General features: G+C 46.1%; 1 protein-coding gene across 10 annotated transcripts in view; it reads left to right on the top strand.

Annotated features, from left to right (window-relative positions):
- Nucleotides 1-4,356, top strand: part of LOC106577911 (dynactin subunit 1) — a 35,864-nt gene extending 31,508 nt beyond the window's left edge. For all 10 annotated transcript variants that reach the window (XM_082965274.1, XM_082965273.1, XM_082965271.1 and 7 more), the window contains 3 exons: nt 2,663-2,736; nt 2,858-2,947; nt 3,098-4,356. In XM_082965274.1, the coding sequence (XP_082821400.1) occupies nt 2,663-2,736; nt 2,858-2,947; nt 3,098-3,235 (302 nt within the window). In that variant the 3' untranslated portion in view covers nt 3,236-4,356. The remainder of the gene's footprint in view (nt 1-2,662; nt 2,737-2,857; nt 2,948-3,097) is intronic.
- The last annotated feature ends 21,942 nt before the right edge of the window (nt 4,357-26,298 follow it).

Raw genomic sequence — 26,298 nt, 5'->3', positions numbered from 1 at the left:
GTTGACAATGTCTTTGCAATTGTTACAAACAAGTAAAATAAAAATATTGTCTGTACTTTTTCCCTCAATATATTCCATGATGTGTAACAATGTGCAAATCTTGATTTAGGTCATTGGGGATAGAATCACACTGACGGGATTGCTAGCATGGCGCGAAATTTAAAAACAGCAAAAATCTAATAATATCAATTTCTCAAACAATCAACTATTTTACACCATTTGAAAGATAAACATCTCCTTAGTCGAACCACATTGTCCGATTTCAAAGAGGCTTTACGGCGAAAGCATAAAGTTAGATTATGTTAGGAGAGTACATAGCCAAAAAAGTACACACAGCCATTTTCAATTCAAGGACAGGTGTCACCAAAAGCAGAAAACCAGCTAAAATTATGCACTAACCTTTGACAATCTTCATCAGATGACACTCCTAGGACATTATGTTAGACGATACAAGCATTTTGTGTTCTATCAAGTTCATATTTATATCCAAAAACAGCATTTTACATCGGCGCGTATCGTTGAGAAAATGTCTCCCCCAAAACTGCCAGTGAATTTACAAAAAATACTCATTATAAAACGTGGTTAAAGTATTAAACTGTTATTCAAAGAATTATAGATTAACACCTCCTGAATGCAACCGCATTGACAGATTTCAAAATAAATTTACTTGGAAAGCACACTTTGCAATAATCTGAGTACTCTGCTCAGAAAAATACACTACGCAATACAGATAGCCGCCATGTTGGAATCATCTAAAATCATAAATAACATTAGAAATATTCCCTTACCTTTAATAATCTTCATCAGAAGGCACTTACAGGGATCCCAGGCCCACAACAAATGTTGTTTTTTTCGATGAAGTTCATAATTTATGTCCAAATAACTTGTTAGCGCGTTCAGTAGGCTACTCAAAATGTAGGGCGCGGGAGGGAAAAGTCACGACGAAAAGTTAAAAAAATCTATTTACGTTCGTTCAAACATGTCAAACGTTGTTTAGCATCAATCTTTAGGGCCATTTTTAACGTGAAACATCAGTGATATTTGAACCGGACCTTTCCTGTGTCTTGAAAAACGTTTGGAATACAAGGTCTCATCTCACATGAACGCGCATGAACGCGCAATAATGAAGTGACGACATCCCAGGGACATCAACTTCCCTTCCTTCTCATCCGGTCTCTGTTCATCATAGACGCTTCTAACAACTTTATAAAGACTGTTGACATCTAGTGGAACCCATAGGAAGTGCAAAATGAATCCTTTGTCACTGTGTGTTTTATTGGCAATGACTCAAATAGTACAGTCACAAGATTTTAATTTCCTGCTTGTATTTCTTCTCAGGTTTTCCTGCTTGTATTTTTTCTCAGGTTTCTGTTATACTTAGAGACACCATTCAAACAGTTTTAGAAACTTCAGAGTGTTTTCTATCCAAATCTACTAATAATATGCATATTCTATTTTCTGGGCCAGAGTAGTAACCTGTTTTAAATTGGGTACGTTTTTCATCCGGCCGTGAAAATACTGCCCCCTAGCCCCTAGAGGTTAAGCATTAGAATCAGCTGCCTCAATATTTGCAGCCGTAGGTGATCATTTATTTCTAGGAGCTGATCCGTCGTCAGTATTGTGAAATAATTCTAATGTTAAGGTAAGATTTGAATGGAGATGGCTGATCTGACAGCAGTACTGCATTTCTTTCGATCCTATCAGTATCGACACTATGCCTCAATGATGCGCTTAGCGAACGTTCTCTCTGCCGTGGTGTTCTGGGAAACATGTTACATCTTCGGCCGTTGTAGGAAAGATGCATCGTTAAAACACTCGTAAGCCTAAATTCTGTCGCTATTGGGAAACCGTGCCCTGGTGTGTGTGTGTGTGTGTGTGAAGGGTTTTGTGATTGTGTAGCATAGTTTATATTATGTGTGTTTCAGTTTAGGTAAAGTATTCACATCCCTCAACTTTTTCCACATTTGGTTGTTACAAAGTGGGATTAAAATGCATTTCATTGTCATTTCTTATCAATGATCTACAGAGAATACTTGGTCAAACTGGAAGAAGAATCCTAACATTTTGTTAAACACTCTCAATCAGATAAGTTTAGCCCCCCTGAGTCAATACATTTTAATCACCTTTGGCAGCGATTATTCAGGACATGAAGTGAATTTCTTTGCAGTATTACTTTAGTGCTTTATTGCAAACAGGATGCATGTTTTGGAATATTTTTATTCTGTACATGCTTCCTTTTCACTCTGTCATTTAGGTTAGTATTGTGGAGTAACTACAATGTTGTTGATCCATCCTCAGTTTTCTTCTATAACAACCATTAAACTATGTAACTGTTTTAAAGTCACCATTGGCCTCATGGTGAAATCCCTTAGCTGTTTCCTTCCTCTCTGGCAACTGAGTTAGGAAGGACGCCTGTATCTTTGTAGTGACTGGGTGTATTGATACACCATCCAAAGTGTAAATAATAATTAATGAATTCCACTTTGACATTAATGGGGTATTGTGCATAGGCCAGTGACACAACAACTCAAATGTAATCCATTTTAAATTCAGGCTGTAAAAACTAAATGTGGAAGGAGTCGATGGGTGTGAATACTTAAGGCACTATGTGTCTATTTGAGTTGGTACATAGATAAAGAACTAATGTCTTTCTCTTCTACAGTGAGTGCTAGTGCTCAGCTCTTGGACCAGACGGCTCGGCTGCAGAGCCTGAGTGATGCCCTGGACAAACTGAAGGTGGCTTGAATTTATATTATCAACACCTAGTAATAGTCATAGTATTTATCTTCACCTCAGATTTTGTCCACTAATCTCTGTTTTTCATGGAAATGGACATAACATCAAGTCTCTCTCTCAGGGTGAAGTGGCAGAGCATGTGGTTTCTCAGCAGCCTGGGGCAAAGGTCTCCTCTGACTTTGCCACCTTTCCCATTTCCTCTTTCGTCAAGGTAATACGCACATGGACATCACAGACTGTCTTAGTTGGCACTCAAACAAATACTAGGAATATATCTCAATGCAACAGATATCTGGTGGATGCATCAACCTGTATTTGTTGTTCTTTGACATCCTCTTTTCTCGTCCTCCTGTCTTCTCAGGCGAAGGAGGAGAAGCAGGGAGGCACGGTGTTTGTAGGCCGCGTGGCCATCCCGTGTGCCAAGGGCCAGGAGCAGGTGCACCGTCTTGTCCTATCACAGCAACACCTGCAGCAAGTGCACCGCCTCCTCATAGCCTAAGACGACACCCCATTGGCCTGCGTCCACAAGTGACAGCAGGCTTCACCAATCGGAGCCCAGCAGACACAATAGTTTTTTTTGTCTCTCACCTAAAGTTCCAGTCCATTTCCTGTTATTCCACAGAATCTCTCAGGATACGCTTTGTCACACTACACCACCTAGAAATAGCATTTAAATTGCCATCAGAGGCTTTATGCCCCTTCTAGGATGTCTATTTCTATAATTTTTTCTATGCCAAAGAGACACACACGTGTTCTCATCGAGTACCTAATAATACTGTACAACTGATTTTCTATTGCACTTCAAGTCCTAAATGATTTTTTTCATCTCCTTTTGTTCTACTGTGGTGATTTATTATTCGCCAACCTGCGTATACCAGCAGTCAGCAGGATCTTAATGTGTGATTACCCTGTTTGGGGATTTTGTTCAATTGACTATTGTTATTCAGTCATGACAGGCTATTTCAAACCTAGGGTGTGTCTGAAATTACACCCTATTCCCTATATAGTCAATAAGAAGAGGGTGGAATGAAGTCCCATAGCCAGTTCACACACTTAACTTTTCTCACTGTTAACTTATGTTCATATCTATTTGCATGTCATTTCATTAAGATAGGAAGCTAATTTAATGTTTTTTGTGTCAGTCCACTACTAGGACCTTTATAGATTTAAGAGAGCTAGCCGTAAGTGAACTTGTTACTCAGAGTATTTGAATTGTTTCACTGTGTTGTCTCTCTCATTTTCAGTTAGTCATTACACTATGAAGGTCTATCCATCATATGTACCTCTGTCAAGACCTTTCACATTAGTCACTATTCATGGTAACTGATGAAGAATGCATGCAAGTATATCTGGGTGGAAGTAAAGATATCATTTAAAGGTTTTTGGCTAGTGGTTAAGGTTATATGCAGATGGTCTCTGAAGCCGTGATACTTTAACTACAAGTTTCTGTCAGACCGGGTGTTCAGTGAGATTGCAGAACATTTACCAATGCAAATGTTAAAACCATACCGAAATAGTTAAGACCATACAGCGGACTGGAACCTGTCCATGGATGCAAACAACTATATAGTACCTAACGACTAATGTGTCCAAAACAGAACAATAAAGATCTTAAAGTCATCCATTTTGTCAGATTAAATGATATTCACAATATATTCATGTATGAATATAGAAGTTAATGCTTTTTATTTGTACTGTGACCGAATTTCAAGGTTAAGCATTTTATTTGCTTAGCACCACTGATCATAAACACAAAGGGTCCATTTCCCAGACAGGTTAGGCCTGGTCCTGGACTAAGATGTACTTTCAATAGAGATTCTCCACTGAGCAGGCTTTTTAGTCCAGGACTAGGCTTGATGTGTCCAGGAAACTGGTCCTTAGAATTGTAATAAGAATGCATTTGATTTGTATAGCACCACTTATCACAATCTGATCAGGAGAAGGAAATGGATGAGACTTTCAGCAAAGACAAAATCCCCACTTGACCAGAAAGGAAAGAAAAAGCAGGGAAGGCCTACAACTAACAGGAGACGCTCCACAGGAACTGAGTAAAGTCTCCTAGCCAGAGGGAAAAGCCCTCACACAGAAGAGTGATGTGGAGAGCCATGGTGGACTCCTATGATCCCAAGAGGATTAAGTCAAGTTGGCTACTCAATCACAAACCAAAGTACTTTACAGTATCACTATCCAGGATGAGAAGTCTGAATAGGAACACTAAACAACATTAAATCAGTGTGATTTTTATGTAAATGTTAAAATGCTCCAGTGAATCCTAACCATATACAACCAATCCCTCACAGTGGTGAGAAAATACTAAAAACATATCTGAAAGTGTCAGTTAACACACAACATTACTAGGTCAAAAGGCTATCTTGCAGCTCATTGCACCTTTTTCAGACTATGTACACTGCTCAAAAAAATAAAGGGAACACTTAAACAACACAATGTAACTCCAAGTCAATCACACTTCTGTGAAATCAAACTGTCCACTTAGGAAGCAACACTGATTGACAATACATTTCACATGCTGTTGTGCAAATGGAATAGACAACAGGTGGAGATGATAGGCAATTAGCAAGACACCCCCAATAAAGGAGTGGTTCTGCAGGTGGGGACCACAGACCACTTCTCAGTTTCTATGCTTCCTGGCTGATGTTTTGGTCACTTTTGAATGCTGGCGGTGCTTTCACTCTAGTGGTAGCATGAGACGGAGTCTACAACCTACACAAGTGGCTCAGGTAGTGCAGCTCTTCCAGAATGGCACATCAATGCGAGCTGTGGCAAGAAGGTTTGCTGTGTCTGTCAGCATAGTGTCCAGAGCATGGAGGCGCTACCAGGAGACAGGCCAGTACATCAGGAGACGTGGAGGAGGCCGTAGGAGGGCAACAACCCAGCAGCAGGACCGCTACCTCCACCTTTGTGCAAGGAGGAGCAGAAGAAGCACTGCCAGAGCCCTGCAAAATGACCTCCAGCAGGCCACAAATGTGCATGTGTCTGCTCAAACGGTCAGAAACAGACTCCATGAGGGTGGTATGAGGGCCCGACGTCCACAGGTGGGGGTTGTGCTTACAGCCCAACACCGTGCAGGACGTTTGGCAATTGCCAGAGAACACCAAGATTGGCAAATTCGCCACTGGCGCCCTGTGCTCTTCACAGATGAAAGCAGGTTCACACTGAGCACGTGACAGACGTGACAGAGTCTGGAGACGCCGTGGAGAACGTTCTGCTGCCTGCAATATCCTCCAGCATGACCGGTTTGGCGGTGGGTCAGTCATGGTGTGGGGTGGCATTTCTTTGGGGGGCCGCACAGCCCTCCATGTGCTCGCCAGAGGTAGCCTGACTGCCATTAGGTACCGAGATGAGATCCTCAGACCCCTTGTGAGACCATATGCTGGTGCGGTTGGCCCTGGGTTCCTCCTAATGCAACACAATGCTAGACCTCATGTGGCTGGAGTGTGTCAGCAGTTCCTGCAAGAGGAAGGCATTGATGCTATAGACTGGCCCGCCCGTTCCCCAGACCTGAATCCAATTGAGCACATCTGGGACATCATGTCTCGCTCCATCCACCAACGCCACGTTGCACCACAGACTGTCCAGGAGTTGGTGGATGCTTTAGTCCAGGTCTGGGAGGAGATCCCTCAGGAGACCATCCGCCACCTCATCAGGAGCATGCCCAGGCGTTGTAGGGAGGTCATACAGGCACGTGGAGGCCACACACACTACTGAGCCTCATTTTGACTTGTTTTAAGGACATTACATCAAAGTTGGATCAGCCTGTAGTGTGGTTTTCCACCTTAATTTTGAGTGTGACTCCAAATCCCGACCTCCATGGGTTGATAAATTGGATTTCCATTGATTATTTTTGTGTGATTTTGTTGTCAGCACATTCAACTATGTAAAGAAAAAAGTATTTCATAAGATTATTTCTTTCATTCAGATCTAGGATGTGTTGTTTAAGTGTTCCCTTTATTTTTTTGAGCAGTATAGTTAGCGACCAAATATTGTGATAACTGTTTGATAGACATCTCAGTTAGCTCCAATAGTGAAAGAACATGCTCTAACGCACTGGACCAGAGCTAACAGCCAGGTCAAAATTAAGAAATGCAGCTAGGCAGGTAGGTGAAATCAGACCTGTCTTGACCAGGACGCTTCCCCCTTGGCCCTGGTCTGAATAATCTATTGTCCAAATTATCAAATTATTAGCTTGGTTCTAGCGATAGTTAGCTAGCTAGAAAACCTATTATTTCAGTTTCTGTAGCAAAAATGTTTTAAAATGCTGACAAATTGATTTTCCAGAGTGGTTTGGATAGATAGCTACGCAATTTTGGATGCGATTAATCTTACTCTGCCACAACAATCCTCGTCTTTGATTTTATAGAAAATATGACTAGTCATTCGCATGCTAATTAATTGCAAAATCAATGTGCACCTTTATTGCAAGCCGGTAACGTTAGTTTAGCTAGGCTAGCTAGCGAGCAAGAGAGGGAATTCGATTCCACCTGCATTGAGAAAAACCTATCAACATAGAAGTATTTTCAACTTGCATTAGATTCTAACATTAGAAAAATGGGTTCTCTATAGTTCGATGAAATACTGAGAATTTTTAGGTTGAAAAGGTGTAACAGACGTAAATCGTATTCTCCTTGCGTTGTGTTTTGTCCAAATAAATCACATCAGCCAGTGGTCCCAGTTGAGCATAATTTATTTCTGTTGCTGCTGTTAAATAGGAAACAGCACGTTAGTTGTGCAAGGCTTAACGATATTGATGTCTGTCGATGGCAAAATCCCTTGCATCACATTTTCATACTGGGAAGACCTGACGTTTGAGATCTCCCCCTATCTGCAAGTGGGGACAATCACAACACGCCTTATTGTCATCAGAGTTGAACCAACCAATAAGAATGCTTGAACATTAAATACACCTTTCTTTAGAGGCAAGTGGAAACGTAACCAACCCTGTTACATTCTCCCCTGCTGAATTACACTTGCATACTATAAAGAAACAAAATGAGCTATGCAATACCTTGCAATACATATGTCACTCAATATTCCAGTGCAAAGACTATTCTCTAAAGAGAATTAGGGTAATTCAAAGACCCCGTAGGAAAACATGCCTGTTACATGTTCAGTACACTCAGTGAAAAAAGGAACCTCAGACAGAAAAACCTTGGTCTACTTGACCTCTGACCCATGACCTCCGTGGGGTCTCTTGAAAGTAAAAAAAGAAGAAAAAAAGGGCTACAGACTTGGATTCTAATCCTACACCCACACAGGTATTCTAATGAATTCTGTATGAAAAACCCTCTGTGTCTGCATAGTCTCTATGAGCCCCTGACCTGACAGGCCTAACAGAGTTATTATTATGTTTAACCTGTTCAACTACAACCACCATTGGTGGGTCACTGTCCACAGTCAGTGGGTAGTCAAGGTCAAGGGTTCTGTGACTGTTGCTGGAGCTTGTTCCACCAGCGGCATCTTCAAAATGCCTTTCTTCCTCAGAGGGTTCGGACATTTCTTCTCCAAAGGTTAGCTCTGACATGCTTGTGCCACCAGTGGCACCCTCAGAATGTGGTGAGTTCTGAGGGTCCCTCGCCAGTGGCCCATCTTCCAGCACATTTGGGGTCTCTGTTTCAGAGGGCTCCGACTGTTTCCTCCGAGGTCTGTTCTGATACCCACACACTAGTCCTCTCACTAATGTCCATTTCTGGTATATCATTCATGGATGAGTCCTCCATCTCCTCACTCGGATACTCACGGTCTCCCGTATTAGGTGTCTCCAAGGCAGTGTCAGGGAGAGGCAAGAAGTTTACAGGCATTATCAGATTACAGTGGACCGTTTTCTCCTGGCCAGTCGACATGTTCTGTGTCTTGAAGATGTGGATGTCACTATTCTTCTCCGTAACAATATAGAGGTTGTTCTCCCAACGATCACCCAGCTTCCTCTTTCCACGTTCACCCTTATTCGCCAGCAGCACCCGATCACCGACCTCCACTGGAGCTCCTCTGATCTTCCTGTTGTAGAGGCCCGCATGCCTCTTCAGCTGTTTGGTTGCCGACACTTGTACCGTCTCCATGGCCTCCCTCAGGTCTCTCGTCAGGGACTTGATGTACTTGTCATAGTCTACAACCTCTGAGTCTTGCAGCACAGTACCAAACATCATGTTGACAGGCAGACGTGGGGTTCTCCCAAACATCAACTGGAAAGGGGCGTGGCCCGTGGTTTCATGGACTGTACAGTTGTAGGCGAAGGTCAACGACTTCAGCTTCTGGGGCCACCTGTGCTTCACTCCTGTAGGTAAAGCCCTGATCATGTTTCCCAGCGTTCTATTGAACCTTTCGACTCCCCCGTTCCCCATCAGATGGTAGGGAGTTGTGTGCGACTTCTGGACTCCTGCAGCACTCAACAACTCAGCAATCAATTTACTTTTAAAGTTGGAAAACCATACACACAGAAGATGTTGTTCCACAGCTGAAGGGCCACTGCTTTAGCTGATTGGTTCGGACACAAGAAGGCATGGGCCATCTTAGTAAAATGATCAGTGATGACCAGAACATCCACGGACTTGTTGTTGGAGTCTTCAACAGACCAGAAGTCCACACACACCAACTCGAGGAGCTCAGTCGTGATGATGTTCTCCAATGGAGCTCTGGCCTCTGGCTTTGGGACCGTCCTGAACACACACCTCTTGCAGGTCTTGACATACTCTCTCATATCAGACTCCAGACCATGCCAGAAGAACCTCTGTCTCGTCAAGTACAACGTCCGCTGTTGCCCCTGATGACCGGCGTCATCGTGGACACCCTTCAAAACTGTCGCCCTCATTGAGGTGGGTACTACATACTGGTACGTCTTCTTCTTTGACAGCAAACTTTTGGTAACGCGATATAGTACACCCATTTTCAGAGTGAGCTTCTCCCAGGTCTTCAGAATCCGCAGAGCCTCGAGTGGTTCATGGCCACATTCCCTCCTAGAAGGTCTACGGCCCCTGTCCACGTAGAAGACAACTCTGGCGAGTGCGTCATCCTGGCACTGCTTTGATATCAGGTCATCACGGGATAGCACTCTCACATCTGACATCTCAGACGGCACCAGTGACTGAGTGAGCTGAGGCAGTAGCAGCGCACAGTTCTGTAGACCAGCCTCCCCTTGCGACCTCAGGACTGCTGACACCGCTTCCTTTGACAGAGAACCAGGAGAAGGATAGGAGGTAGTTTGGCAGTCCATGACAATTTCACAGGCATCTGCCTCAATTGACGGTGAGCAGCTTTCGAGGTCGAATGGGTGGTTCGACCAACGGAACACATCTTGCACCTTCTCAGCATGTACTCCCGCAGCTTCTTTCAGCAAGGCTTTGTATGGAACCCTTGTGATGCGGTGGAGAGCGCTCGGCTGCACAAATAGCTGTCTACTGAGTGCATCAGCAATGACATTTTTGGGACCGGGGATGTACTTGATGTCAAACTCGAATGGAGCGAGTTTAGCAACCCATCTCTGTTCACAGGCGTCCAGTTTGGGCTTGGACAGGATGTACGTTAATGGGTTGTTGTCTGTCCATACAGTAAAGGCTTGCCCCTTAGCCAATGACTAAACTTCTTACAGACGGCCCAGCGTAAAGCAAAAAACTCTAACCTATGGGCAGGATACTTTGACTGTGCATAAGTAAGTGATTTGCTACCGAATGCTACTGGTCTGGCCGCAGACCCATCCTCTGGCACCTGGGAGAGGACAGCACCTTAGCCATACTAGACGCGTCTACAGACAGCAAGAAAGGTCTACTAAAAGCAGGGTGGGCTAGCATGACCTGATCGAGGAGAACTTGTTTCAATTGACTAAAGGCCTGTTTGCACTCATCAGTCCAGTCTGCTGCTGTGAGTTTCCTATGTATTCCTCTTTTCCTCTTGCCTTTCCCATGGCGTGGTGCCTTCGTCCCCGTTGTCAGCCCATGCAGCGGCTTAGCGATGGTGGAGCACCCCTCAATGAACTGCTGGTAATAGACTATCATTCTGAGAAAGGACCGAATCTTCCCCTGGGAGGGCACGTCCGTGTTATCCTCCATGAGATCCTTCTCTGTCATCCCTGCAATAGCCTTCACTTTTTCTGGGTCTGTGGCCACACCTCCTTCATTGATGACATGCCCCAAGAACCGCACTGACCTCTTCATGAAATGGCATTTCTTTGGAGACAATTTCAGATTATGAGCTTTGAGATGCTCAAAAACTGACTCCAAGCGTTGCAATCCAAGTTCTTCAGTCGGGGCAAAAACCAGCACATCGTCCAGGTAGCATAGAAGGCTAGAAAAATGTTGATCCACAAAAATGCTCAACATCATCCTCATGAATGTAGCTGGGCTGTTGCATAGTCCTTGTAGAAGACAGTTATATTCATATAACCCAAAAGGAGAAGTGAAGGCTGTAAACTTCTTGTCGTCTTCATACACCTCCACATTGTAGTAGCCTGAGGTCAAATCCATTGTAGAGAAGAAGGCATTGCCACCCAGGGCCGCCAGAGCATCAGCTTGGTGAGGTAGAGGGTGAGCATCCTTTACGGTCCATCGGAAGTCTGTACACAGTCTCAGATCGCCAGACTTCTTCCAGACCAGCATGAGCGGGGAGGCATACTCACTGCTGGATTTCCTGATTATCTCTCGCTCTTCCATCTCATCCAAGGCCTGCCTGAGCTTGTCATAATGGTTAGGGGAGAGCCTACGGTAAGGTAGCCTAAAAGGCTTAGTGTCACTGAGTCTGATGCGATGGACATATCCAGTAGCCTTCCCGCAATCTAGTTTGTGCCGGGAGAAGATAGACTCGTAGCGGGCTATAAGCCGAACTTCCCTGGCCTTACACTGTTGCGACAACTGAGTGGACTCAATGTCAATGTCACCTAGCCCTAACTCGTGCAACACCTCACTTGTCACTATGTGTGGTTTGACGGCACTGTCAACGGTCAAGCCATCTCCACTACCATTGTCAAAGTCTGGATTGTCATCCATTTTGTGGACCTGCTGCACCAGGGGGACCGGTTCGACAGTGGGCCCATCTATATAGTCCGTGTCAAAGTCCTCTAATGCCATGCAAGGAAAAACGTCCGCTATCTTGGCATTCCGTCTCACTGTTACTGGCTTTGGTGAGGGATTGATCACTTTGACAGGGACCCAGCCATCACTCCACAATGTCGCTACTGTTCTCCCCACTAGCATGTTTTTTGGTCTTGAGCGTGCCCTCGTAGGCTCAATAACGACAGCACTGCCCGCGGATACATTTTGAGGCATACACAGCCGGCCCCAGACTAAATGTTGCTGCATAGGCTCCAATGTGACCGCCCGCTTCAGCCTTACTGTGCCCACTCTTTCTGGCACTTCAGTCCCTTTCCATCTCTCTACATTAGCCAGCAGACGGAACAGTTTGTCATCTCCATTGTATTCAGATGATGACATCTTCTCCCAGAATTCACCGGTCGTCTTCAGCTCCCCGATGAGGTGTTTTATCATGTTGCTGCCTAGAATGAGCTCATCACATTGGCCATCCACTACTAGAACAGGGACAGAGAGGCTGCTGCCATACACAGACAGATTCAATTCACACACACCTACAGGCTTGGTCCTCAACCTCCCGCAGCCAACCAACACCACTTCAGTCGGACTGAGGGAGCCACTCTTGAGCACACCTGCTTTCTCAAGGTGTGGCACCACTGTTGAGCTCAATGTGCATGACATAGAGCCGCTGTCAATCATAGCACTCACCTCTATAACATCCCCCAGTAACTAGTATAGAAGAGTTCATCGTTGTGGAGCACTCTGTGTATTTTGCATAATGACTTTTTCGTTCGACTTGACTTCATCACAAACACTTGAATATATTGACTCTAAATCTACACCACTATCTGATTGGGGCACATCACAAGGCCCAGTACTTCCCCCCACCCCGTGCGGGCCAGCTAGTTTTCCTGCCGCTGTGTCGTGTTGCTGTTTGATGGAGCTACGGGAGTTACCGATGATGTGCGAGGACATTCTTGACGTGTGTGCCCAGCTGCATAACAGAGGAAGCAGAGGTGGTGTGAATAACAATGATCCATTGTGCTGTGATTCGCATCCCCACACACTTTGCATTACAAAGACGGGTTCTCCCTTCTCCTGGGCCTCCTCTGGAAACGGTTATCATAGCTGCCTACAGGTTGCTGTGGCCTCTGCTCCAAGACCCGTTCAAGCATGGCAATCACACGATCCAATGCCTCGGATGAGCCATTTGTGGGCTGCTGCAAGGGGTCTGGGCAGTTTGCAACAGCCGACACTGGCCTACTTACTTCCTGCGTCAGTGTGGTGACCAGTGGGGCCAGCCGCAAGGGACGTGGGGCCTTGCACTTCCTCTGGTACTCCTCCAGCCTGTGTGGTGGCTAATTTCCGCATTACCAAATGAGGAGTTACAAACACACCAGTCCGAGTTAAACTACATCTTTAATACTTAATTAAGATACTTTTGCAAAAGTTCTTGACCCCACTAATGCATTCTCTCGAATGAACCAGGAAGGGGTCAAGAACTTTTGCAAAAGTATCTTAATTAAGTATTAAAGATGTAGTTTAACCTCTATGGGCTAGGTGGGACGCTAGCGTGCCACCCGTGGTGCACTCCATCAACAGCAGGTGCATTTCAAGAGCGGCAAATTTGAATCCAAATAAATGTCAAAATTCAAATTTTTCAAAAATACAACTATTTTACACCATTTGAAAGATAAACATCTCCTTAATCTAACCACGTTTTACGATTTCAAAAAGGTTTTACGGCGAAAGCATAAATTTAGAGTATGTTAGGACAGTACATTTACAAGAGTTGTGTGTAATGTTTTGTCAAGTCAAAGACAGGGTCACCAAAACCATAAAACCAGCTAAAATGATGCACTAACCTTTTACAATCTCCATCAGATGACACTCCTAGGACATTATGTTAGACAATGCATGCATTTTTAGTTCTATCAAGTTCATATTTATATCCAAAAACAGCGTTTTACTATGGCATTGATGTTGAGGAAATCGTTTCCCTCCAATAACCGGCAGTCAAGTCAGCGTCACAAATTAAATAATTAAAATTAGAAAACATTGGTAAAATATTATATTGTCATTTAAAGAATTATAGATTTACATCTCTTGAACGCAATCAACTTGCCAGATTTAAAAATAACCTTACTGGGAAATCACACTTTGCAATAATCTGAGCACTGCGCCCAGAAAAATACGCGTTGCGATACAGACTAGACGTCATGTTGGGGAGATCTAAAATCGAAAATACTATGTAAATAATCCATTACCTTTGATTCTCTTCATCAGATGTCACTTCCAGGTATCACAGGTCCATAACGAATGTAGTTTTGTTCAAAAAAGCTCATCATTTATGTCCAAAAATCTCCGTCTTGTTAGCACATGATCTAAGCCAGCCGGACTTCTCGTCATGAACGAGGGGAAAAAATATATTTCCGTTCGTTCAAACATGTCAAACGTTGTATAGCATAAATCATTAGGGCCTTTTTTAACCAGAACATGAATAATATTCAAGGTGGACGAATGCATACTCTTTTATAACGTATTGGAACGAGGGTACCCAACATGAACTCGCGCGCCAGGTGTCTAATGGGACATCATCGTTCCATGGCTCTTGTTCGGTCAGATCTCCCTCCAGAAGACTCAAAACACTTTGTAAAGGCTGGTGACATCTAGTGGAAGCAATAGGAAGTGCCAAAATATTCCTCAGCCCCTGTGTTTTTCAATGGGATAGGTTTAAAGTCAATACAACACATCAGGTATCCACTTCCTGTCAGAAAATGTCTCAGGGTTTTGCCTGCCAAATGAGTTCTGTTATACTCACAGACACCATTCAAACAGTTTTAGAAACTTTAGAGTGTTTTCTATCCATATATAATAAGTATATGCATATTCTAGTTACTGGGTAGGATTAGTAACCAGATTAAATCGGGTACATTTTTTTTATCCAGACGTGCAAATGCTGCCCCCTAGCCCTAACAGGTTAACTCGGACTGGTGTGTTTGTAACTCCTCATTTGGTAATGCGGAAATTAGCTACCACATTTGGCGACGAGGATGGGATCTTTTATAGCAACGATACCCCCTTCAACGTACATTGACAAACCACAGATACTTAGTAACAGTTCACAAAGGTTAAGTTTTGTATGACAGATATCAATAAAACACATCAGACAGTAACTGCTATGTCAACAGGATTAATGGTATAGCCCAGTATCTGGTCTCCTTAGAACCGTCCCTCCCTGGTACGGTATTGAACAGAACTATTTCATCCAATGGCATATATCAATTGTCAACTCTAGATACTCCCATCTCAAGCAAACCCCCTCTTGACCCCACTCCTGGACAGGCTCACTGGGGGGAGTGAGCCTCTAGGCCATATATTATCACAGGATAAGTGTGAGATCTAAGAGAGGACATACAAGGGTCCATTTACTGCCATAATCCTCCCCACAATAAAGAAAAGGAGGGAGTGACTTGCTCACAGACATTGTGGAGACAAGTCATTGGTTCCCCATTAATCACGCATCCCTTCACATGGTTTAAGAAATAGGTAAAGACACATTCTCATGATGACAAATCTGACCTCTCCCCTCTCTGGGCCCCAAGTGTCTGAGCCCCAGCTAAGGTAGACGTGCAACTGAAAAGACACCAGAGTCCAATGGACACTTTCTAATGACAAGTACCTCAAATAAGCATATTATACTAATAAAACATCTTAATTATCTATGTTACCCAACTAATTCTGATTCGTCCACGACACCTGCCATGGACCTCTGCAGCCGTTCACTCATGCAATGGTTTGTACATGAATATCAATGACAGCTCTGGGTTCGGACAGTGCTTGATGAACATGACAGTCAAAACACGTGATGGATTGTCTAGCTCCTTGTTCTGCCTCTTCAAACAGTCCTCTGCCACCTCTATGGCCCTGTTCAGTCTTATCCAGTAATCAAATGGAGTCTCCCCTTCCATTGGCAACGTAGAATAAACATCAGCTAGGGGCATGTCGGAGTTGATTGTGTCGCTAAAGTAATGCTTCAGAATGTCAAAAACCGGTCTAGGGCCCTGGCTTAAGTCAACTGGGTTACTGCGTAGGCTAACTCTTACCACGTCACGTGCCCACCCTGACAGCTTACCCAAAACTTCCTCTGACCTCTCCTGCCCACCATAGCCCTTCTTCTGCATGTACACTAACATGGTCTCCTCCCACTCATGCACTGTGCATTCCTCTGAACCATCCCCCCTGAAACACACTGATTCCCTGACATCATTTTTCACCACTACATTTAGACTAGAGCTGGCCCCAGCCTTGGTACCACCAACATAATCAACCTTCTGTCCCAACCCATCTCCCATAGCCTTTGATTCCAAACAAGAGGCAATATTTTCACCTATGGAGTAACCTATCTGCTTAACAATGCCTGCCAGGAAATCCATAGACACATCCTCCTTCCTAGGACTAGGTGAAACTGGCTCGAATGCACTGAGTTGAGGAACCTCTAAATCATGTGGAAAGCGCACACTTGCCTGTGCAGTTGGCCTGGCCAGAGGTGTGGAAGTAACTGGAGAAATATCTGCCCTCCTACCCATTGGCGGTGAAGGGTTAAACATGAAAACTCCCCTACCTCTCCCAAAACTTTCCATTAAATATAAATAATATATATATAGAATATCACAATCAATATGAACACTTCTATAAAATCAGCTTGAACATAATGCACTCAAAATAAAAGTTCAGTAGTAGTTGTCTAACAAGACCAAGAATCAACACAGAAAAGTAACAAGAAACGCCTTCATAAATAGTTGTCGCCACCGTGTGGTAGAAAATGGCGTCGCCCTCACGTTAATTGGCTTCGGAAGGTTACTAGCGTAACAGCACAATTACATCACTAAATAATCATACCATCACCACATACAAGTAATAAACAGTATATTATATTTCCCCCACTCACTCATGCTACCAGGAGCTCCCTGAGAATTCCACTTGTGCAGAAAGCGAAACCTAGGGCATCAGCAACCACAGTACTTCTTGAAGCCGGGTCTCGGATCCCTCCACGTGACGTCCGGCGAAGACAAGAAGACGAGTCACGGCTCCAGTGTAACAGATGTAAATCGTACTCTCCTTGCGTTGTGTTTTGGCCAAATAAATCACATCAGCCAGTGGTCCCAGTTGAGCATAATTTATTTCTGTTGCTGCTGTTAAATAGGAAACAGCACGTTAGTTGTGCAGGGCTTAACGATATTGATGGCAAAATCCCTTGCATCACATTTTCATACTGGGAAGACCTGACGTTTGCGATCTCCCCCATCTGCAAGCGGGGCCAATCACAACACGCCTTCTTGTCATCAGAGTTGAACCAACCAATAAGAATGCTTGAACATGAAATACACCTTTCTTTAGAGGCAAGTGGAAACATAACCAACCCTGGTACAGCCTTCCCTGTAGCTCAGTTGGTAGAGCATGGTGTTTGCAACGCCAGGGTTGAAAAATTACAAAATAAATGTATTTATGTACAGTATAAACAGTTGAAGTCGGAAGTTTACATACACCTTATTTAAACTCAGTTTTTCATAATTCCTGACATTTAATCCTAGTAAAAATTCCCTGTCTTAGTTCAGTTAGGATCACCATTTCATTTTAAGAATGTGAAATGTCAGAATAATAGTAGAGAGAACGATTTATTTCAGCTTTTATTTCTTTCATCACATTCCCGGTGGGTCAGAAGTTTACATACACTCAGTTAGTATTTGGTAGCATTGCCTTTAAATTATTTAATTTGGGTCAAACGTTTCGGGTAGCCTTCCACAAGCTTCCCACAATAAGTTGGGTGAATTTTGGCCCATTCCTCCTGACAGAGCTGGTGTAACTGAGTCAGGTTTGTAGGCCTCCTTGCTCGCACACACTTTTTCAGTTCTGCCCACAAATGTTCTATAGGATTGAGGTCAGGGCTTTGTGATGGCCACTCCAATACTTTGACTTTGTTGTCCTTAAGACATTTTGCCACAACTTTGGAAGTATGCTTGGGGTCATTGTCCATTTGGAAGACCCATTTGCGACCAAGCTTTAACTTCCTGACTGATGTCTTGAGATGTTGCTTCAATATATCCACATAATTTTCCTCCCTCATGATGCCATCTATTTTGTGAAGTGCACCAGTCCCTCCTGCAGCAAAGCACCCCCACAACATGATGCTGCCACCCCCGTGCTTCACTTTTGGGATGGTGTACTTCGGCTTTCCTCTTCTCCTTCCCCCTCTCCTTCCCCCTTCTCCTCTTCTCCTTCCTCATCTCCTTCCTCTTCTCTTCCTCCTCTCCTTCACCCTCTCCTCCCCTCACTTTCCTCCTCTCCTTCCTCCTCTCCTTCCCCCTCTACTCCTCCTCTTCTTCCTCCTCTTCTTCCTCCTCTCTTCCTTCTCTCCTTACTCCCCTCCTTCCCCCTTTCCTCCCCCTCTCGTTCCCCCTCTCCTCCCCCTCTCCTTCCTCCGCTCCTTTCTCCTCTCCCCCTCTTCTCCTTCCCTTTCTCCTTCCTTCTCTCCTTCCTCCTCTCCTCTCCTTCCTCTTCTCTTCCTCCTCTCCTCACCCTCACCTTTCCCCTCGCTTTCCTCCTCTCCTTCCCCATCTCCTTCCCCCTTCTCCTGTTCTCCTTCCTCATCTCCTTCCTCTTCTCCTCCTCCTCTCCTTCACCCTCTACTTCCCCCTCAACTTCCTCCTCTCCTTCCCCCTCTCCTTCCCCCTCTCCTTCTGCCTCTCCTTCCCCCTCTTCTTCCCCCTCTCCTTCCTCCTCTCCTTCCCCCTTTCCTTCTGCCTCTCCTTCCCCCTCTCCTCCTCTCCTTCACCCTCTCCTTCCACCTCTCCTTCCCCCTCTTCTTCCCCCTCTCCTTCCTCCTCTCCTTCTTCCCCTCCTTCACCCTCTCCTTGACCTTCTCCTTCCACCTCTCTTTCCCCCTCTTCTTTCCCCTCTCCTTCCTCCTCTCCTTCTTCCCCTCCTTCACCCTCTCCTTGACCTTCTCCTTCCCCCTCAGGGACTGGGCAGCTCCAACTCTGTCACTCTCACCTGCTCGATGTCTATCACACTGGACCTGCTGTATCCAAGAGGAAAGAAGACAGAGAAATAATGGAGGAAGCAGTAGTTAGGATTCGGGTAAGGTAAGATCATACAGGCCACACAGCAAAACATCCTTACCCATTGGGCACACACTGGTTGAATCAACGTTGTTTCCACATCATTTCAACATAATTACATTGAAACAACGTGGAATAGACGTTGAATTGACATCTGTGCCAAGTAGGTACCTATGGCTTTGTTAGCATACTGTTAGGAGATTGAGATGGTTTCATAAAAAGACTAGCCTGGTTTGCATTGTTTCTGCTCTCTTGCCAACTCCTTATGGAATTGTCAAGCCAACCAAACATGTTACAAATGCTTAGCTTGACAATGGAGTAGGAAAAAGCACAAACACATCTGAGACCAGGCTATAACAATATCACTTAGAATTTAGCATGAATCAGCATTAGAATGAAACAATGTATACCACAAACAGATCTGGGACCAGGCTATAATAATGCCACTTTGAATTTAACATGAATCAGCATTAGAATTAAGCAATTTATTGAGCATGAATTCTAAGTGGTATGCTGCTGTAGATATTGGGACGTAGTCGTCTGCTTTTACACTGACAGGCCTGAAGAGCACATGTCTATTTTGTGGTTGTAGAGGAGGGGTGGGAGGGAGAGAAGAACGCTGGATGAATGAATGTTAGACACTTGCTTCTCTACTCAACATTATTTGACCCTGCTGGTCATCTATGAACGTTTGAACATCTTGAAGAACGATCTGGCCTTAATGGCCATGTAGTCTTATAATCTCCACCTGACACAGTTAGAAGAGCATATTACCTCTGCTACACTGACATTTCAGGCCTGGACATTATGTTGAATTCAGTTGACACAGATCATCAATCACAGCACAGTGTCAATATGGTAGCTAGCAGTGTACCTGTTTCTTCACAGTGTCAGCATGGTACGTAGCAGTGCACCTGTTTCTTCACAATGTCAGCATGGTAGGTAACAGTGTACCTGTTTCTTCACAGTGTCGGTATGGTTGCTAGCAGTGTATCTGTTTCTTCACAGTGTCAGAATGGTAGGTAGCAGTGTATCTGTTTCTTCACAGTGTCGGTATGGTTGCTAGCAGTGTATCTGTTTCTTCACAGTGTCAGTATGGTAGCTAACAGTGTATCTGTTTCTTCACAGTGTCGGTATGCTTGCTAGCAGTGTATCTGTTTCTTCACAGTGTCGGTATGGTTGCTAACAGTGTATCTGTTTCTTCACAGTGTCGGTATGCTTGCCAGCAGTGTATCTGTTTCTTCACCGTGTCAGTATGGTTGCTAACAGTGTATCTGTTTCTTCAATTACAGAAGAAGTGTTGATGAAGTTGATGCTGTTGAAAGTTATGATGACAATACCAATGATGATAATGAAGTGATAGAGGGTTATATTTTGTCCTGTCATAGTCTTCCAGGCACAATAAGTCTCTCTATATCAGCTACTGTGGTAGAGCCCAACATGACTAATCCTATTGGATCCCACCTCTCTCTCTTGCTCTTTCACTTTCTCTCACTCTTTATCTTTCTCCCTCTCTCTCCTTCTCCTCCTTGGTGTACAGCCTCCAGCTTGTCTCAGTTTTTGACCCAAATGGCACCCTATTCCCTACTAAGTGTACTCCTTTTGACCAGGGCCCTACAGTATATAGGGTATAGGGTGCCATTTGGGCCTGGTCTCAAGTGTCCCACCTGTTCCTGTACTAACCCTAGCCTGCCTCAGACCTCACCACACGTCACTGAGGGATACAGGACATGAGATAATGATATGATTGGTTAGTATAGTCGCATTACCCCACTGTTTCCCAAACTCTGTCCTCCGGACCCCAATGGTCCCAACTGTATAGTGCTAGTACACAAACCAAAACGTGCACCCCTTGGGGTCCTGAGGACTGAGTTTGGGAAACCCTGCATTAACCTTTCTCTTCTGCTCCAAAAATATGGATTGACAGAGTGTTTTTTATGCAAAAGTAAATCACAAAAGTTGATTTGAGAATTTCACCTTGTGGTACCCCACCTAGAAAATCACATTGAAGACATGCACGCTATCCTTTATCTCTTTCTTGTAACTTGTCTGATGCCATCAAGGAAATACTGTAGAAAAACAGTCACATTCTGTTGTGCCAATGGAACTGAACCGGTAACAGTAGATAATCAAGAAGCAAGATGCTTATCATAAGAACTCACTCTGTTAAGTTTTACGATGTGTTTGATCTTGAGAACATTACCGACATGGCTTTACTCTCTCTCTCTGCTAGAACAATGTTGTGAGTTCTGTGGTCTGTGTGTCATGACAGTGACGAAAGGTGGCGCCCCTCCTCACCCGGGCGGCGCTCGGTGGTCGTCTTCGCCGGGCCTACTAGCTGCCACCGATCCTCTGTTTCACTTTGTGTTGGTTAGGTCTAGGTTAGGCACGCACCTGTTTTGTATTAGTTGTTAGTGGGGGGGGGGGGGGGGGTATTTAGTCTAGCTAGGTAGGTTTGTGTTTTGTGCGTGATTGTTCTGTGTCAGGACTTATGTCGTTTGAGGAACGAGTGTTTCACTCTGCCTGTGTTTTTTGTGCCGCAAAGGTTATTGTGGGCTGCGTCCCTGCTTAGTGTTTGAGCTGGGGTTTTTTGGAGCATTTGTTTTTATGCGCCCTGCCCTACCGTGTTCGTACGTTGTGGATGCTCATTAAAAGTGTATTCACGGATTTTCTGTCTCCTGCGCTTGACTCTGCCTCTCCTGCTTCCTTGAGCCAACCCTGACAGAATCACGCACCTAATTAATGGAGTCAGCAGGAGCTTCAGCGCCAGCCCCGTCCATGGAGGAAAGGGTTGTCCAAAACTCCGCCCTTCTCCACCGTCTGGGCACCGCCATGGACCAGGTGTTGGCGCGCATGGAGAGTTGGGACCGAAGCGCTCCCGGCCCCACTAACGCGGCGGTTCAACAGCCTGCACCCCAACCAGCACCCACAGCACCCAGTACCAGTGGGGTGAAACTCGCCCCCCCCGGGAGTACGATGGGACGGCTGCTGGGTGTAAGGGTTTCCTACTCCAGCTGGAGTTATACCTGGCGACCGTTCGTCCCCCTTCCTCGGGGGAGGAGAGTGTCAGCATCCTCGTCTCGTGTCTCACGGGTAGAGCCCTGGTATGGGCCAGCGCCATGTGGGACAGTCCGGACTCAGCCAGGGACAACTACCCGGAGTTCACCCGCCGTTTCCGGGCAGTGTTCGATCATCCCCCGGAGGGTAAAGTGGCGGGTGAGCGGCTATTTCACCTGAGACAGGAGACGAGGAGCGCGCAGGACTTTGCTCTAGAGTTCCGGACCCTGGCCACTGGAGTGGGGTGGAATGAGAGGGCCCTTATAGATCACTACCGGTGTAGTCTGAGGGAGGTCTAAATTCTATCACGGTGGGTTTCAGTTACCCACTACCTCTCATCGCCACGGCGGTGGAGTCATTTCACGGGCGCGCTTCTTCATGAAATTGGATCTCAGGAGTGCGTATAATTTGGTGCGTATCCAAGGAGGGGACGAGTGGAAAACTGCATTTAGTACCACATCTGGCCATTATGAGTACCCCGTCATGCCGTATGGGTTAAAGAATGCTCCCGCCGTCTTCCAATCCATTGTGGACGAGATTCTCCGGGACCTGCTCGGTCAGAGTGTAGTGGTGTATATCGATGATATTCTGATCTACTCCACTACACGCGCCGCGCACGTGTCTCTCGTGCGTAAAGTGCTTGGGCGACTGGTGGAGCATGACCTATACGTCAAGGCTGAGAAATGTGAGTTCTCCAAGCCAGCCGTCTCTTTTCTGGGTTATCGCATTTCCACATCCGGGGTGGTGATGGAATGTGACCGCATTTCGGCCGTGCGTAATTGGCTGACTCCCACCACGGTCAAGGAGATGCAGCGGTTTTTGGGGTTTGACAATTACTACCGGAGGTTTATCCGGGGCTTTGGGCAGGTGGCGGCTCCCATTACCTCACTGATGATGGGGGGCCCAGTGCTATTGCGGTGGTCGGCGGAGGCAGACAGGGCCTTTAGTCGTCTGAAGGCTCTGTTCACCGATGCTCCAGTGCTGGCACATCCGGATCCCTCTTTGTCATTCATAGTGGAGGTGGACGGGTCCAAGGCTGGGGTAGGAGCCGTGCTATCACAGCGCTCGGGCACGCCCTCCAAGCTCCGCCCCTGTGCTTTCTTCTCTAAGAAGTTGAGTCCGGCAGAGCGTAACTATGATGTGGGGGACAGGGAGTTGCTGGCTGTGGTAAGAGCCCTGAAGGTGTGGAGACATTGGCTTGAGGGGGCGCGTCACCCTTTTCTCATCTGGACCGACCAACGTAATCTGGAGTACATCCGGGGAGACTGAACCCTCGTCAAGCCAGGTGGGTGATGTTCTTTACGAGATTTCAATTTACAATCTCGTACATCCCAGGTTCCCGGAACACTAAGGCCGACGCACTGTCTCGTCTCCATGACACCGAGGAATGGTCCACCGATCCCACTCCCATACTTCCAGCCTCCTGCCTGGTGGCACCGGTGGTCTTTGAGGTGGATGCGGATATCGAGCGGGCGTTACAGGCGGAACCTACTACTCCTCAGTGTCCCGTGGGTCGTAAGTACGTCCCGCGCGGTGTCCGCGATCGGTTGATCCGGTGGGCGCACACGCTACCCTCCTCGGGTCACCCAGGGATTGAGCGGACGGTGTGTGGTCTTAGTGGGAAATACTGGTGGCCCACCTTGGTGAAGGACGTGAGGCGCTATGTCTCCTCCTGTTCAGTGTACGCCCAGAGTAAGGCTCCCAGGCACCTGCCTAGAGGGAAATTACAACCCCTCCCGGTTCCACAGCGACCATGCTCCCACCTGGCGGTGGATTTCCTCACCGATCTCCAGCCGTCTCAGGGCAACACAGTGATCCTGGTCGTTGTGGACCGGTTCTCTAAGTCCTGCCATCTGCTCCCTTTACCCGGTCTTCCTACGGCCCTGCAGACCATGGAAGCTCTATTCACCCACGTCTTCCGGCACTACGGGGTGCCTGAGGATATCGTCTCAGATCGAGGCCCCCAGTTCACGTCCCGAGTGTGGCGGGCGTTTATGGAGCGACTGAGGGTTTCGGTCAGTTTGACCTCAGGTTTTCACCCCGAAAGTAATGGGCAGGTAGAGAGGATAAATCAGGATGTGGGCAGGTTTCTGTGGTCCTACTGCCGGGACCGGCCAGGGGAGTGGGCGAGGTTCGTGCCACGGGCCGAGATAGCTCAGAACTCTCGTCGCCACTCCTCTACCAACCTGTCGCCTTTTCAATGTGTGTTGGGTTATCAGCCAGTCCTGGGGCCATGGCATCAGAGCCAGACAGAGGCCGCTGCGGTAGAGGAATGGATCCAGCGCTCTAGGGAGACCTGGAACGCCGTCCAGGAATCCCTGGAACGGGCCAGGGGACGACAACATGAGAGCGCTGACCGTCGCCGCAGTGAGGCCCCCGTGTTTACCCCAGGGGAGAGAGTCTGGCTCTCGACCCGGAACCTGCCCCTCCGCCTGCCCTGCCGGAAACTGGGTCCGCGGTTTGTGGGGCCATTTAAAGTCCTGAGGAGAATAAACAAGGTGTGTTACAGGTTACAACTTCCTTCTTATTATCGTATTAACCCCTTGTTTCATGTGTCTCTCCTCAGGCCGGTGGTAGCTGGTCCGCTGCAGGACAATGAGGTGCAGGAGGTCCCCTGGACATCGGGGGGGCCCCGGCATACACAGTCCGGTCCATCTTGGACTCCAGGCGCTGGGTGAGGGGCCTGCAGTACCTCGTGGACTGGGAGGGGTACGGCCCAGAGGAGAGGTGCTGGGTATCGGTGGAGGACATATTCGACCCAGCGCTAATCCGGGATTTTCAACGGCCTCAACCTGGATCGCCCTGCGCCTCGCCCTCCAGGGCATCCTAGAGGCCGGCGCGTCAGTGGGAGGGGGGGGGGGGGGGGGGGGGGTACTGTCAACAGTGACGGAAGGTGGCGCCCCTCCTCCCCCGGGCGGCGCTCTACGGTCGTCGTCGCCGGCCTACTAGCTGCCACCGATCCTGTTTTACTTTCTGTTGGTTAGGTCTAGGTTAGGCACGCACCTGTCTCCTGCGCTTGACTCTGCATCTCCTGCTCCCTTGAGCCAACCCTGACACTGTGTCCATCCACAGCACACACACGCCTGGTCGCTCCAACAGAACAGCTCCAGGAGTCTCTTGTGCTTCTTACACATCCTGTCCTCCAGGTTCTCCACAGGGCCGATCAGCTTGTGGACCTTCAGCATAGCAACTCTCTGATGAGGCTCCAGGTGAATCTGACAGGAAGATGTCAGACACACCAGGCAGGACTTCAGGGCCTTGAGCTTCTTCCCCATGCAGACGTTCTAGGGCACACCTCCAGATTTGACACTAGATTAAATATGTTCAGTCTTTTCATTTCCAATGTAATTGGATAAATATCTAAAACGTCTTCTAATCCTTTATAAACTAGGTGGTTCGAGCCCTGAATGCCACCGTATACCACGGGTATGACAAAACCTTTATTTTTACTGCTCTAATTACATTGGTAACCAGTTTATAATAGCAATAAGGCAACTCGGGAGTTTGTGGTATATGACTAATATTGCAGGGTGCCTAAGAACAGCCCTTAGCCGTGGTATATTGGCCATATACCATACCCCCTCGGGCCTTATTGCTTAATAAAACACTACGGACAAATATGTAAAATGTCTTCTAATCTGTTATAAAACGCTATGGACAAATATAGAAAAAGGTCTTATAATCCTATAAAAAACTATACGGACAAATATCTAAAATGTATTCTAATCCCACATAAAACATTATGGACAAATATAAGAAATGTCTTCTAATCCTATTTATAAACTGTGTGGTTCGAGCCCTGAATGCCACCGTATACCACGGGTATGACAAAAGCTTTATTTTTACTGCTCTAATTACGTTGGTAACCAGTTTATAATAGTAATAAAGCACCTCAGGGTTTGTGGTATATATCCAATATACCACGGCTAAGGGCTGTATCCAGGCACTTCGTGTTGCAGGGTGCCTAAAAACAGCCCTTAGCTATGGAATATTGGCCTTTTCCCACACCCCCTCAGACCTTATTGCTTAATAAAACACTATGGACAAATATGTAAAGCGTCTTATAATTCTATATAAAACAATATGGACAAATATCAAAAATGTCTTCTACTCCTACATTAAACACTATGGAGAAAAAAAATCTAAAACTTCTTCTAATCCTAAATAAAGCAGAGAAAGAAAATCAAAGAGTTAACTCGAACTCATTCATAGCTCACATACATGTGGCTACTTTTACGACAAACCATGACCTTTAAAGTTCTAGTCATTAGTGCACACACTAGCAAAACTTTTTGCAAGAAAACTAACGTTTCTTATTGGACAAGTTCACCTTAGTCCATCCCTGTTTTCTT

Source organism: Salmo salar, chromosome 18, assembly GCF_965601325.2.
Source record: "Salmo salar chromosome 18, fSalSal1, whole genome shotgun sequence".
In the NCBI taxonomy this organism is placed as follows: Eukaryota; Metazoa; Chordata; class Actinopteri; order Salmoniformes; family Salmonidae; genus Salmo; species Salmo salar.
This window is presented reverse-complemented; position numbering and strand designations above follow the sequence as displayed.